Consider the following 14,324-nt stretch of genomic DNA (forward strand, 5'->3'; position numbering starts at 1 on the left):
AGGACAGTCATTTCTTGCTTTGGCTGCAGATCAGCTGCGAGTCTTCCCGTCCCACTGCCTACTCTGAAGGGGAAGCTCTTGTCTGGGACATGCTTTCTCCTGGAAGAGGGAAAAGCAAGAGAGTTAGGGGAAACACTCAATGGTTCTTAAAGATTCTGCTCAGACATGACAGTTGCCTGGTCTGTTTGCATGCCATTTACCCAAGCAAGTCACGTGACCAAGCCCAGTGGAGGTGCCTCTTCCTCCCAAGGCAGACACCTGCTGCCAGGCACAAGAGGTGCAAATATTTGGGAACAAGAATACAGCCTACCACAGTGCCTCCCTCAGCTTTCTACTTAAATCTGTCAAACTATAACCAAAAAAATAGATCTGTCTATGAAGGATTATTCCAGCCTTTTCCTCTTATGGTCTAGAGCAGGGGTCCCCAATCCCTGCGCCATGGACCTGTACTTGTCTGTGGACTGTTAGGAACCGGGCCACACAGCAGGAGGTGAGTAGCAGGTGAGCAAGCAAATCTTCATCTGCTGCTCCCCATCTCTCCCCATTGCTCGCCTTACTGCCAGAACCATTTCCCCTCTCATCCATGGAAATATTGTCTTCCACGAAACCGGTCCCTGGTGCCAAAAAGGTTGGGGACCGCTGGTCTAGAGTATATATTCAAATGCATTTTGAAAATTACATAGACTGCTTACAAATGAGTTAGGAATTGGAATAAAGAAGAAGATGGATTTGGCTCTTCTGTTGCAAATTTCCTTGCAAATTTTTTTAGTGCATGTGGTGGTTAATTTTATGGGTCAATTTGAGTGGGCCATGAGTTGCCCAGATTAAATATTGCTTCTGGGTGTGTCTGTGAGGGTGTTTACAGATGGGATTGTAACAGGGAAGAGCCAATTTTGACTCCATGTTGGATCTGTTTCTTTGACTTCAGCCTTTGCTTTTTGTTGCTTTTGTTACTGTAATCACACATAATGGCCTGCCTCAGGAACCCTACCCACGTGTGAATGGCTGCAAGAAAGAAGAAATTACACATCCCCTTCCTGAGGCTGGCCATTCCAGGAGATGTTTTGCAAGGCTGTTGGCCCTTTTTACTCTCCCTCTCTATTCTGCCTTTTTACTTTACTTCCCCCTCTAATTCTATAAAAGAAACTGGCATCCAGACCCCGATAAGATAGTGTTCTGGGAGGACCCTAGTCTGCCATCTTCTCAGTCTGCCGGCTTTCCGAATAAAGTCACTATTCCTTACCTCAATACCTCGTCTCCTGATTTATTGGCCTGTTGGCAGCGAGCAGAGTGAGCTTGGACTCCGTAACAGGATTAGAATTTGGATCAGTAGACTCTGTAGATTGCCCCCTCCAGTGTGGTTGGACACATCCATCCCTTGAAGGTCTGAAAAAAACAAAAGGCAGAGGAAGGAGGAATTTGCCCCCTTTTTCCTGCCTCCCTGGGGAGCTGGGGTGTCTCATCCCATCTTCTTCTGCCCTTGGACTGAAGGACCCAGATCATTGACTCACCTGGTCTCAGGCCTTCAGACTAGGACTGAATTATACCACCAGTTTTCCTGGGTCTTCAGCTTGCATACAGCAGATCTTGGGACTTCTCAGCCTCCATAATTTCTTGAGCCAGTTCCTTATAATAAACCTCCATTTGTATCTATATCCATATCTGTATCTTCTACTGGTTCTGTTTCTCTGGAGAACCCTGACTGATACAGTGCAGCGGCAGAGGAGATAAAGAAGACCTTGGAAAAACTAAGAAGAATGAAGTTACAGAAGAAATGAAGATTTTGTTTACTCCTTTGGAGCTTTCCTGTACTTATTTTAATTTGGTTTATTTATACATTTGTAATATTCTAAAACTATGGCATATGGCATACACACTTATAAATAATGTTGTTAAAAGCTGAGAATTTTCACAGTTCACTGAAAGCTGTCTTGAGAATGTAGCTCTAAGACTCCTTCCTCCCCCCTGGGCCTGAACCTCTGGCAAGTAGACAGGGCTAAGTTTGTTAAAGCTGTTTGTGTCCAGAGGCTCATCACCAAGTCCCCCAAGCCTCCATAAACTGGGCCAGTATTTGTGTGACTTAGAGCCTTTCTTCTTTTTGGTCCAAATAATTAGCTAATCTTTGAAATGTCTCTGGATGCCACAGAAGAACTGGGCACGAGGGAACTTCTTAGGGGCAGAGAAAAGAAAGCTCTGGGGGCAAAAAAGTCTCCTCCTTTTTTGCCCCCAGTGCTAACACAGAAAACACAAAACAAAACAAACACACACCCCCAACTCACTTCTGTTGAAGGGGTTCTAGATTTTTTACAATGAAGCACAGAGCAGCTTCTCTGCAGGGATCTCATTTGCTGGTGTTCTTGGTGCTTTCACAGTGGAGGAGAGAACAGGGCTGGGGCACTTTCCCTAAGATGAGTACCTTGTCACCTAGCAACCCACACCTTTCCCCAGCTACTTGGTGAGGTATTGTATTAGAATGGCTAAACATTTCCCAAAATGTGGTATGAGGAATTCATTTTTAACATAGTGAGGCTCCCAGGGAAAGGACCTACTAAATGTGACAGGGGATGGAGGTGTGCTCCCCCAGGTCTGGAGATGGAAAAGCAGAGAGTAGTTCTGTCTGTGGTGTTGTGGGAGATTCCTGCTTTCTCCTGGCTCCCACTTCTTGGGATGTCCTGAGGTCACTTTTTCAAGGAGACCCCACTCCAGTACCAGGTGTCAGAAACTCCTACTGTGTAGCTACATTTGAGAAGGACCTGGCATCACTCCTGGCTTATAGCACAGAGGGCTTATCATGGTCCTGGGGTCCCAGGACACCAATGAGGAAGCCAGGCAGGAGCCGCCTCAGAGTCTAGGATGAAGGCCACATGGCAGAGACCAGCAACAGGAGCTGCCTGGGCTGTGCATCACCACGGAGCCATTGCTCATGCCAGCACCTTCAGCAGGAAGAGTCTGCAGGCCACCCTGAGACCCTGCCGGACAAATACAGACCTGTGGGGAGGGAGCTGAGGTTTCAGAAACTATTCAGATAAGGGCTTAAGGGGAAATGAAGGTTAAACTGTCCATACTGTCTCCACAGTCCTACTCTGGCTCGGGGCCTGAGAAACACTTGCTGTGGCTGCCTCCACAGACCTCACTCTGCTGTGGTCCTGGAGGCTGAGGGTTTGGACAATGGCCTGATGGGGAGTTGGAGGCAGGAACTCGACCATGGGTTTGACCACCACTGTCATCCATTCTTAATCAGGGCACTTAACTCTCTTGGGCATCATGAAAATAGAAATTATGGGGACATAGGTAGAGAGCTACTTGAGTTTTTTAGAAGAAAGATTTTATGTCAACTGTCTGTTTGCTAGTCACCTTGTTATTTCTTGGACTTGATTTCTAAATACTTCAAAGGAAAAAATATTAACAAAGCACATGAAAGGACTTTCTTTCTGGAAACATTTTTGCTTACTGTAGCCACAAAGTCAAGTTATACTTAAAAAATTTACCAGGTAGCTTGATATCTGGTCTGTTGCATACATTTTATTGTTCTATTACCACAGCACCAGCCAACTACTTCCCATAACTGCTTTCTAACATACTGTTTGCCTTGTTCTTAAAATACCTAGTGGTGATTTACTTATTTACATATTTATATATGTGGGGACTGTTAATGTATTATATCTATAACTCATCTTCTACTTGCCTAGTCTAAGTATCAATATTATTTTTCATTACTTGGACTTAATAATTTTCACTAACCATTATTCCAGTTTCTAAATCTTTGTTTCTGCTGCATCTTATCTGCTTTCAAACATATCTAATAAATTCTTAATTTTAATTATATTTGTTTCAATTCTAGAATTTCCATTCAGTTCTTTTAAAAAATTGTTTATAGAATCTAGTTTTCTCATTGTGTCATTTATTTCCTTGAACATATCATAGTTACTTTAAAATCCTTGTCCAATAATTCCAGTAGGTGGATCACATAAGGATTTGTTTCTTTTTTATTTGTTTGTTTTTGTTTGTTTTGTTTTTGGTCATTTGGTCTTGTCTCTTGGCAGGCCTGTAGTTTTTGAGTGAATGTTGGACAATATATGTAAAATAGTGTAGAGATGTTGGATGATATTATCTTCCTCTGGAGAGGATTTGATTTTTTTTGCTGGCTGGTAGTAGATGCAGATCACCTTGATCCATTTAGGACTGAGATAGTTTAAGGCTAGGTTTGTGAGGGCTGGTCTATTTCCAGTTTGCCTTTATTTCCAGTGTTCAGGGTTTTCAGCTGAAGGCTTTAGTTATTTACCAAGACCCCTCCTCAGCTTTGTGAGTCTACTGAAAACTCTGCTTAGTTTTTTACCTCTTAGCAGCTGCTTTCTCCTGAATGTCTTGCCCCGGAACAGCTTAGGATTCAGCAAATGCCTCAGGATAAAATCTATTCAGAATGTCAGACTTACTTCTCTTTTGTTCCCTTTTCTCTGGAAAATTTGCCCCTCGAGTCCTGGTTGCCTTTTGTATCTCTGAACTACAGATTTTGTTTTCCATCCCCAGTGAAACTGCTGGAAGCTCTGGGCCACGACACTCTGCTTCTGCCAAATGCCTGAGACAAAAACATAGTGGGAAGTGCTTGCTCATCTCAGTGCATCTCTTTTCTTTTAGGTTTTGGCCCCTCAAGTGCTGCCTGCCTTTGTTCACCTTGACTGATCTCTGATATCTTCAAAGAGCTGTTAAAAAAATTTACCCAAATTTTACGTTGTTTAAATTTTGTAGTAGTCTCGATACAACTGTGGAAGGTGGGCGATTTAGTGTATAAGCTTACTTCATCATAGTTGGAAGCTGAGGTCTTAATCTTGAGTTTTTTATTTCAATGGTCACATTTTCCCCTGAGATATTCTATTTGGTTGTTTCTCAAATCAGCATCATCTTTTTTTTTGATAATATTCTGTTTCTATCTCGTGTTTTCTATTCTTTATTATTTTAATCATTTGAAATATACTTATTTTATAGTTTATATCCTATTAAGTTATTTGAAATTCTCAGGGGTTTATTTATTTGTTTTATTGGAGTACAATTGCTTTACAATGTGTTAGTTTCTGCTGCCCAACGAACTGAATCAGCTATATGTATACCTATATCCCCTCCCTCTTGGACCTCCCTCCCACCCCCACCCCCCATGCCACCCATCTAGGGCATCACAGAACACTGAGCTGAGCTCCCTGTGCTCTACAGCAGGTTCCCCCTAACTATCTATTTGACATAAATACACTAAATACATGGTAGTGTATTTATGTCCAACCTAATCTCCCAATTCATCCCACCCTCCCCTTCCCCCCTTTGTCCCCATGTTCATTCTCTACGTCTACGTCTCTATTCCTGTCCTACAAATAGGTTCCTCTATATCATTTTCTAGATTCCACATATATATGATATTTATTTTTCTCTTTCTGGCTTACTTCACTCTGTATGACAGACTCTAGGTCCATCCACATCTCTACAAATGACCAAATTTCGTTCCGTTTTATGGCTGAGTAATTCCACATCCATACAGCTACTGCATATTTGAATTTCATATCCACATCCTCTTTATCCATTCACCTATTGTTGGACATTAAGTTGTTTCCATGTCCTGGCTATTGTAAATAGTGTTGCAATGAACATTGAGGTACATGTCTCTTTTTGAATTATGGTTTTCTCAGGGTATATGCCCAGTAGTGGGATTTCTGGGTCACATGGTAGTTCTATTTTTAGTTTCTTAAGGAACCTCTATACTGTTCTCCATAGTGGCTGCATCAATTTACATTCCCACCAACAGTGCAAAAGGGTTCCTGTTTCTCCACACCCTCTCCAGCATTTACTGTTTGTAGAGATTTTGTTGATGGCTATTCTGACCAGTGTGAGGTGATACCTCGTAGTTTTGATTTGCATTTCTCTAATAATCAGTGATGTTGAGCAGCTTTTCATGTGCCTCTTGGCCATCTGTATGTCTTCTTTGGTAAAATGTCTATTTAGGTCTTCTGCCCATTTTTTAATTGGGTTGTTTGTTTTTTTGATATTGAGCTCCATGAGATGTTTGTATATTTTGGAGATTAATCCTTTGTCCATTGCTTCATTTGCAAATATTTTCTCCCATTCTGAGGGTTGTCTTTTCATCTTGTTTATGGTTTCCCTTGCTCTGCAAAAGCTTTTAAGTTTAGCTAGGTTCCATTTGTTTATTTTTATTTCCATTACTCTAGGAGGTGGGTCAAAAAAGATCTTGCTGTGGTTTATGTCAAAGTGTGTTTTCCTCTCAGAGTTTTATAGTGTTCGGTCTTATATTTAGGTCTTTAATCCATTTGGAGTTTATTTTTTTTTTTTTTTTTTTTTTTTTTTTTTTTTTTTAATGCGTTACGCGGGCCTCTCACTGTTGTGGCCTCTCCCGTTGCGGAGGACAGGCTCCGGACGCGCAGGCTCAGCGGCCATGGCTCATGGGCCCAGCCGCTCCGCGGCATGTGGGATCTTCCCAGACCGGGGCACGAACCCGTGTCCCCTGCATCGGCAGGCGGACTCTCAACCACTGCGCCACCAGGGAAGCCCCTGGAGTTTATTTTTGTGTATGGAGTTAGGTAGTGTTCTAATTTCATTCTTTTACATGTAGCTGTCTAGTTTTACCAGCACCACTTATTGAAGAGGCTGTCTTTTCTCCACTGTATGTTCTTGCTTCCTTTGTCATAAATTAGTTGACCATATGTGTGTGGGTTTATCTCTGGGCCTTCTATCCTGTACCATCAATCTATAATTCTGTTTTTGGGCCAGTACCATACTGTCTTGATTTGTTTTGAAGTATAGTTTTATTATATATTATCTGCTGATTCAGTTTACATTTGCTTCTGCCAGATGCCTCAAGAGGGTATTAACAGCTGAGAACCAATTTTTATGTTAATTTCTTGGTTTGGGATGTCTTAAGCCATACAGCTACTGCATATTTGAATTCCAAATGTAAGTGAGCAGAGAGACATGGTTGCAAAATATGAAGGGAGAGATTTTTTTTCTCCATTTTGTTTACTTGTGAGTGAATGTTTCTTGGGTCGTATTTTCACTTAAGATATGGACTGCATATAGGATTCTGACTTTAGGTGTTTATATTAGTTCCAACTCTCCACATTACATGGCCTCAAGGTCTTGGTTGCTGTGAGTTCTGAGTTCCTCGGGCTGCTGAGACATCAGCACCTATTGCTCCCTCTGATTTTCAGTTTTCTTTTTGTATAATCCCAAAGGATTTGCCTCATTTTCTTGGGGGTTCAGTTGTGTTATATGTGAAGAGACTTACATACTTTTTTTTTTTTTTTTTTTTTTTTTTTTGCGGTATGCGGGCCTCTCACTGCTGTGGCCTCTCCCATTGCAGAGCACAGGCTCCGGACGCGCAGGCCCAGCGGCCATGGCTCACGGGCCCAGCCACTCTGCGGCATGCGGGATCCTCCCGGACCGGGGCACGAACCGGTATCCCCTGCATCGGCAGGCGGACTCTCAACCACTGCGCCACCAGGGAAGCCCGAGACTTACATACTTTATTCAACATTTCTGGGTGTTTTTTTAGGCAAAGTTTTCAAGTTGTCTAATTTTTCATAATTTCAGAAATGAAAGTCTTAACTGACATAATTTACATTGCTGGGTTACAGTAAAACTTAAGTGTTATCTATTATTAAATATCATCATCAACATTATTTCCACATATATATAAAATGTGAACATTTGGATTATAATATATATATTATAAATATAAAGATATATATGCATGTAATAGATTATATATAGTATATAATAGATTATAAAGCTTTGTGATAACTCCTCTGTGAACTGGGTGTATGGTTACTGGATATAGTACAATGTAGATTATGCTACTAAAACACAATAAAATCTGGCCTATTGAAATAGTTGGAAGTACATCACCCTTCTCTCAACTACATGTTTCTCTGTCTTTAAAACCTTTGTTTTAAAACTCTGATTTTCTCAGTGAAATTAGAAAATGTTGTGGCTTTGAAGCTTTTAAACATTTAAAGATATATCTCTGGGAGTGTATATTTATGTGTGAATCACTTCACATTCACTCATATATGTTATTTATATTTGGATTTTAAAATTTTATATTTGCATGAAATTGTATATCCTTTTTTTCCTTTTGTAGGAGGGTACTTCCATCGAGACTTGAAATCAAAGAATATATTTCTGAAAAATAATCTACTTAAAATTGGTAAGATTTTAAGAATATGTATTCTATGAGAGAGTATATTCTAGATGTTATTAGTATATCAAATTGGAGTATAAAGTACCTAAAAGTGTTAGAATAATCACTGGTTTATTCAAACTTACTAAATTTTTGCTCTTGATTGGTTGTGCCCAACAACAAAAAAAACAATTATTTTGTTTCTGATTACCTGATATAAACTGAGGTATAAAACATTTGCTACATATTAGATAGATTCAACAAATATCTTTTGAGTTCCTATTCCATGCCATGCGTTAACCATTAATAAATGATTAGACTTGTTTTACTAGTTTGATTACTACAGCTTTCCCACTCCCCTACTTATTTTATCACAGGTAATTAACAGTTATCACAGATGATTAAAATGTCGATATAGTTAGTTCTCCTTTAGAACTGTACCCACACTCACAACAGTTACTGGATTGTTTGATCTTATGTAGGTGTTCTTAGAGGGGGAATCATAAAAGCTTGCAACTAATTAGACAAGTATACTGAAGCTGATAGATTCAAATTTTTATAGTCATGTTCTTGAAAAATCTCAGGTTTTTTGTTTGAAATTTCTTTATTGTAAATGAAGAACAAACTCTCCCCCCCACCCAGATAAAATTGCAAGTCATAATATTCAGTGCTTCCAGAATCATTCTGTTTGTTGTTATTCAGACTTGAAATAGCTTTTTGTTTCAAGTTGCTGGTTTTCCATAATTCCAGGAAATAAAGTTTTAGCTTACATAATTCACTTTCCTGTTTTCAAAGTCTTCTTTCTCCTATAAGGCTTTTATTTTTAAAGCTATTCACCAGTATTGTATAATTTAAAATGTGTGACTTTTCTTTCCCTTTAAAATGGTATGAATCATTGCATATTAAAATGGTCAAATTCGACAGTTGTTAATTTCTAGTACAGTACTGATTTTTGTGATTTAAAGTATTCATAAAAAACAATTATTATTTCAAGGGGATTTTGGAGTTTCTCGACTCTTAATGGGATCCTGTGATCTAGCCACCACTTTTACTGGAACTCCCCATTATATGAGCCCAGAGGCTCTGAAACACAAAGGTTATGACACAAAGTCGGATATCTGGTGAGTGGGCATGGGCTGGTCCAGGCTCCTTATTCATTTGCTACCCTGAGAGACAGTGCATTTTGATTTTAGGCTCATTTACTTACTACGTCCACTCACTTTATCCTTTTCAAATATTAGTTATTCTGTAAGCAGTGTAAAAGAAGGTCTTTTGGATTAGAAACTTGATATATTCCATTAAATTGATTTCAAAAATTCTCTTTATTCATAGATTAAATGCTTGGTTTGGATTTTTTCTTCTTGAACCACGAAGGAAAGTTCCTAATGTATCATAAACATTAAATTTTGATATGTTTCTGCTAGTCTATTACATAAAGCATTTGTAATTCTAAACACTGTGCTTTATTTTTTTTAAGGTTAACTTCCACCTCTGTGGGGAATATATAGCTTACCTTTATTTTTTGTCTTCTTGTTGCTTTTAAGAGTTTTTACTAAAGATATTAGCTTTAAGGATCAACTTAAATTAAAAAAAATTCTGGGTTTTCGGTGATAGATACATTTGAGATTTCTCAGCTTCTTTGAGCTCTTTTCCAAAGGAATTTCTGCTTCCTCATTGGGGAATCAGTTTAAATCTCAGTGCAAAAAGCCATGTGGAAAATTGTATTCTGTTGATAGCAATAGATCCTAATTGGGGAAATTTTCCTTTCCTTTGAAGGAGAATCTTATATAATTTTCAACTTGTTAAGGGTTGAAAGGACAATTTAGCTGAGAACTTGTTAATTAAGTAAATAATTATTGTATGCAAATCAACTTAAGTAGTTCTGAGCTTTCAAAGATGAGCAGTGTGAAATATTGTGTCTGCTTCATTGTTCTAAAGAAGATAAAGTAGAAAATTACTTTTTCTCTGGTTAGGGAAAAATAAGCACAGCAGGAGTTATGCCTTGGGATTTTCAACAAGGTCATTACTCCTGTTCTTGCTCTGGTCCCTCCCAAGTGGGAGAGAACACTGTCACGATTAGGTCTGGCTGGGGCAGATCCCTATCCATCCTGCTCCTTCAATCACTCTTGGGATTATACATTTCTAGGTTCTTCAGTGGTTTTTTTCATTGTTAACTAGTTTCTTCTCTGGTGGTCTTTTCCAATTCACCTATCATCTTTTCTCAATCACGACGTTCCCTGATTCCCTCCAAAAGGGAAAACAAAAACCAGACAAAACCCTCAAGGTATGTTCAGATGAATGAGTTTCTTTAAACTTCGCTTCATTGAACATCTACTATTTGCCCATGGCTGTTCAATAGCCCTTAGCATATAAAATCAGAAGTGATAGGATCCCTGACCCTCAGGAAAAATCTTCTTCCTCTTTTTGGTGTACCTTTCTCCAGTTAGAGAAAAACTAGTCTTGGGCTTTGGATTGAATTTGAGGTAACATACCTAAATATCTCTTCACACTTATTTTTATTATTATTATGGACATTTAAAAATAATTTAAATATAAAATTTCTTCATGATTAAGTTTACATGGTATCTCAGGAAGATGTTACATCATGTCATTTGAATGAAGAGTAAGTTAATTTTATGAAGCTCATCATTTAAGTCTTTGGAATTATGTATAGCAAGAAAGCTGACTCCTTTTGACAGGTGTCTATATTTGCTTGCCAAATCGGATGGACGTCACCTAGAAAACCAAGGCAAAGGAGCCCACAGAGAGGAGGGCATAGAGTCTTTTGTTTCAGTTGTGTCTGTCTTACTTTTTTAAAAAAAAAACCTAAAACTGTTCCTAGTATTGCATGAAGAGTCATAGGAATATCAAACAATATTGCTATAATGTTTTAGGCTTACAAAAATGGGACTCAGGCAAAACTTTAAAAAGCCAACATCTCCCAAATATAGAAATGCAGGAGAATTTTTATATATTTTTGCAAGCATTAGGTCAGCTCTCCTTGCAGAGATTACCAACTACTCAGAAAGTTCTAGGCAAGGATTTATCATCATCATGACCCCGAATAACCACCTTATTATGAATTTAGTAATTACCTTGGTTGTATCCAAATGAAAATGGGCGTATCTGGTAATGAAATGTCTACTGTTGAACCTAAAGTGGAAAGAATAACAGAGAAATATAAATTCTAGTGACAGATATATAAGTGTAGTGAGTCATCTTTCGGAGACACTCTTAGAAAATTTAGATTGAATGGGGTTGAGAATTTTTCCCCTGAATCTCAGCGTGTAACATCTGTTACTGTGGAATATTGTCTTAGGATTGGAAACACTTATGAATAATTGACAGGTGTTTTGCTTTAGCATTAATGGCTGTACGTATTTATTTATAATGCTTAAAGAAGAAGAATTGTTATAATACTAACTATATTTTCATCTGTTAATACTCGCCCATATGTAACTTTGTCCTCCTTCTTCAACCTGCTTAAAACTTTTGGGATTCATTTATTTACAGCAATCAAGTACAGGAAGTCCCTTTCTTAAAACTGGGTTAGGTTCTAAAAGTTTATAAACAATTATTTGGAAAGTTAGGATAATTAGGTTCACTGAGGACAATACTTTGAACATGGCTGATTTGTATAAGTTATTGCTGAACATCTTTTTCCCCCCAAAGGAAAAATATAATATATGAGTTGGGTTCCTAGACTAGTTCTTTAAATTGGTTTAAACTATGAATAGTTAAAACTTATTATTCTTGTAGGAGAAACAAATAAAGGACAATGACAATATTATTGGAATAATGGTACTGTAAGCAGAAAGGAAACAGACTATTCATTGTTGGCCTTATTTGTCATGTTGTGAGAGGTCACCAGATGGCCATACATTCTTTGGGTGATTTAAGTGGAGTTAATGGTGGTGGGGAAAGTATAATGGGATGCTCTCAAAGTTTTGTTCAGGGGTCTGGTATGATAGTTGGCTGGGTAGGGGACACTGGAGGAGTCTAGTTCACACCCAGCATTGGAGTCAGGGTGTAGTGACCTTGGATGGAAATGTTAGACAAGGCTTAGCTTCAGGTGGAAGAAAACAAAGAGGAACCAGCACCTGCCTGGTCTGCCAGGACTAAGAAAGTATCCTCACAGAAGAGCATTCCCAGGGTTGACAGGGTAAGGGGGTAGAGAGGAAAACAGGCTTGTTTTCTGGTGAAGGATTTAGGAAAAGGGAGAAACAGGCCAACCTGACAGCAGGTTCTGTAGCTAATGTGGGACCTCGAGTAGCTGGCAGCCAGCAGCCCCATCAGCTGCCTCTCGGGGAAGCAAGATCTCACCTGCCCATGTTCTGGGCATTTCCTGTGTGGGTTCAGAGCAAGCTGTTGGACAGCTTCAACTTCCTGGGGAGTGAGGCTTCTTGGAGAGTGAGCACTGGCATCATTATTTTCACTCAGCAGAAGCTGAGGTAGGGAAACACTTAAGTCAGCAGCAGTAAATTTGAGTATTAATATATTTTTCCAATGATGAGCATGAAATGATTGATACAAACTCTGCAGATAATGTTAGTCTGGCCTGGTGGATTTTTAAAAGGGCATAATACAACAGCAGCAAAAGAACCAGGAATAGCTACCCTCTGTGGAGCGCTTACTCCGTGATTGACATTTAATGTGCTAAATTCTTCATGTACCTATCTAAGTTTATTTGTTACTCCAAAAAAAAAAAATCACACTGTGTATAATTTTATAACCTGTTTCTTTTTAATTTAGCAAAATAGAACATTGCTCTGTAGCAACAAAATATATATACATATCATCTAAATGTTTGCATAGTATTCTATTCCTGGACACAATAGTTTATTCAACCAAGACCTTAATGTTTTCTCTGAAGATTTTCTCTTTGTCTTTCAGCATTTTTACCTGATGTAACTAGGTGTGGATTTACATTTATCCTACCTGGGGTTAGTTGAGATTCTTGGACATGTAAATTAACATATTTCATCAAACTTGATCAGACTTGGGAGGTTTTCAGCCCTCCTTTTTTTGAGTATTTTTTTCTCCTCTTTTCCCTCTTTCCTATCTTTCTGGTCTTCCCACTGTGTGTATGCTGGTGTGTTTTCTGGTTTCCCACATGCTCTGATGCAATGATCATTTTTCTTCATTTTTCTCTCTGTTCTTCAGATTGCATAATATCTGTCAGTCTGTCTTCAAGTTCACTGATTCTTTATTCTGCTAGTTAAAATCTACTGTTGAGCCCTTCTGGGGAATTTTTTGTTTTAGTTATTGTACTTTTCAACTCCAGAATTTCTACTTGAGTTTTAAAGTAATTTCTCTCTGTTTACTGATATTCTCCATTTGATGTGACATTTTATCATACTTTACTTCTTTAAATAGTTTCCTTTAGTTCATTGAACATACTTAAAATGACTGCTTGGAAATCCTTTTCTGTTAAATCTGACATCTGAGCTCTCTCAGTTAGTTTATGTTGCCTGCTGTTTTTCCCCACGTATGGATCATTCATTCCTGTTTCTTTGCATGTCTCATAATTGGTGAAAACTGGACATTTTAGATGATATATTGGAGCAACTCTGGACACTTACTCTCCCCACTCCCCCACCTCTCTGGGACTTGTTATTATTTGCTTGTTTATTCACCTAGTGAATAAACCCCTTTAATCTGGGTAAGACTGCGATTATGGCAAAATTATTACTATGTGCCTTCTGAGTCTAGGTCATAAAAAGTTGACAACGCTTCTGTCTGATTCCCTTGAGATCCTTGCTCTTGGAATTCAACTATGGTGTTGTGAGGAAGTCTGTGTAGCACACTGGGAGTACAGTGTGGAAGGAATCGAGACCTCTGGGCTTTAGCCCTGGCTGAGCTTCTGCATAATGGCCAACACCAATCAGCCAATCATGTGAGTGACTTGGAAATGGATCTTCCAGCCTCAAATGAGGTTGCCCAGCAAATGCCATGGGGAGAAGATTCAAGGCCTCCTTGTCAATTTCTGAGAGAATAGATTCATGAGCAAAATTATTGACTATTGTTGTTTTAAGACACTAAGTTTTGAGGTGCTTTATTATTTATAGCAGTGAGTAGAACTGGGCTTTGTCAGGAGGAAAATAAATAGAGTTGAGACACAGCCTGTAGTCTGGATCTCCATTGTGAC

The 14,324-nt window shown here is 38.9% G+C and overlaps 1 protein-coding gene across 1 annotated transcript in view; it reads left to right on the forward strand.

Moving 5' to 3' along the window:
- Positions 1–14,324, forward strand: part of NEK11 (NIMA related kinase 11) — a 121,381-nt gene that overhangs the window by 69,437 nt on the left and 37,620 nt on the right. Inside the window, 2 exon segments of the mRNA XM_032630706.1 lie at positions 8,138–8,203; positions 9,171–9,297. Of these exon segments, the coding sequence (XP_032486597.1) occupies positions 8,138–8,203; positions 9,171–9,297 (193 nt within the window).

Source organism: Phocoena sinus, chromosome 4 (genome assembly GCF_008692025.1).
Source record: "Phocoena sinus isolate mPhoSin1 chromosome 4, mPhoSin1.pri, whole genome shotgun sequence".
NCBI lineage: Eukaryota > Metazoa > Chordata > Mammalia > Artiodactyla > Phocoenidae > Phocoena > Phocoena sinus.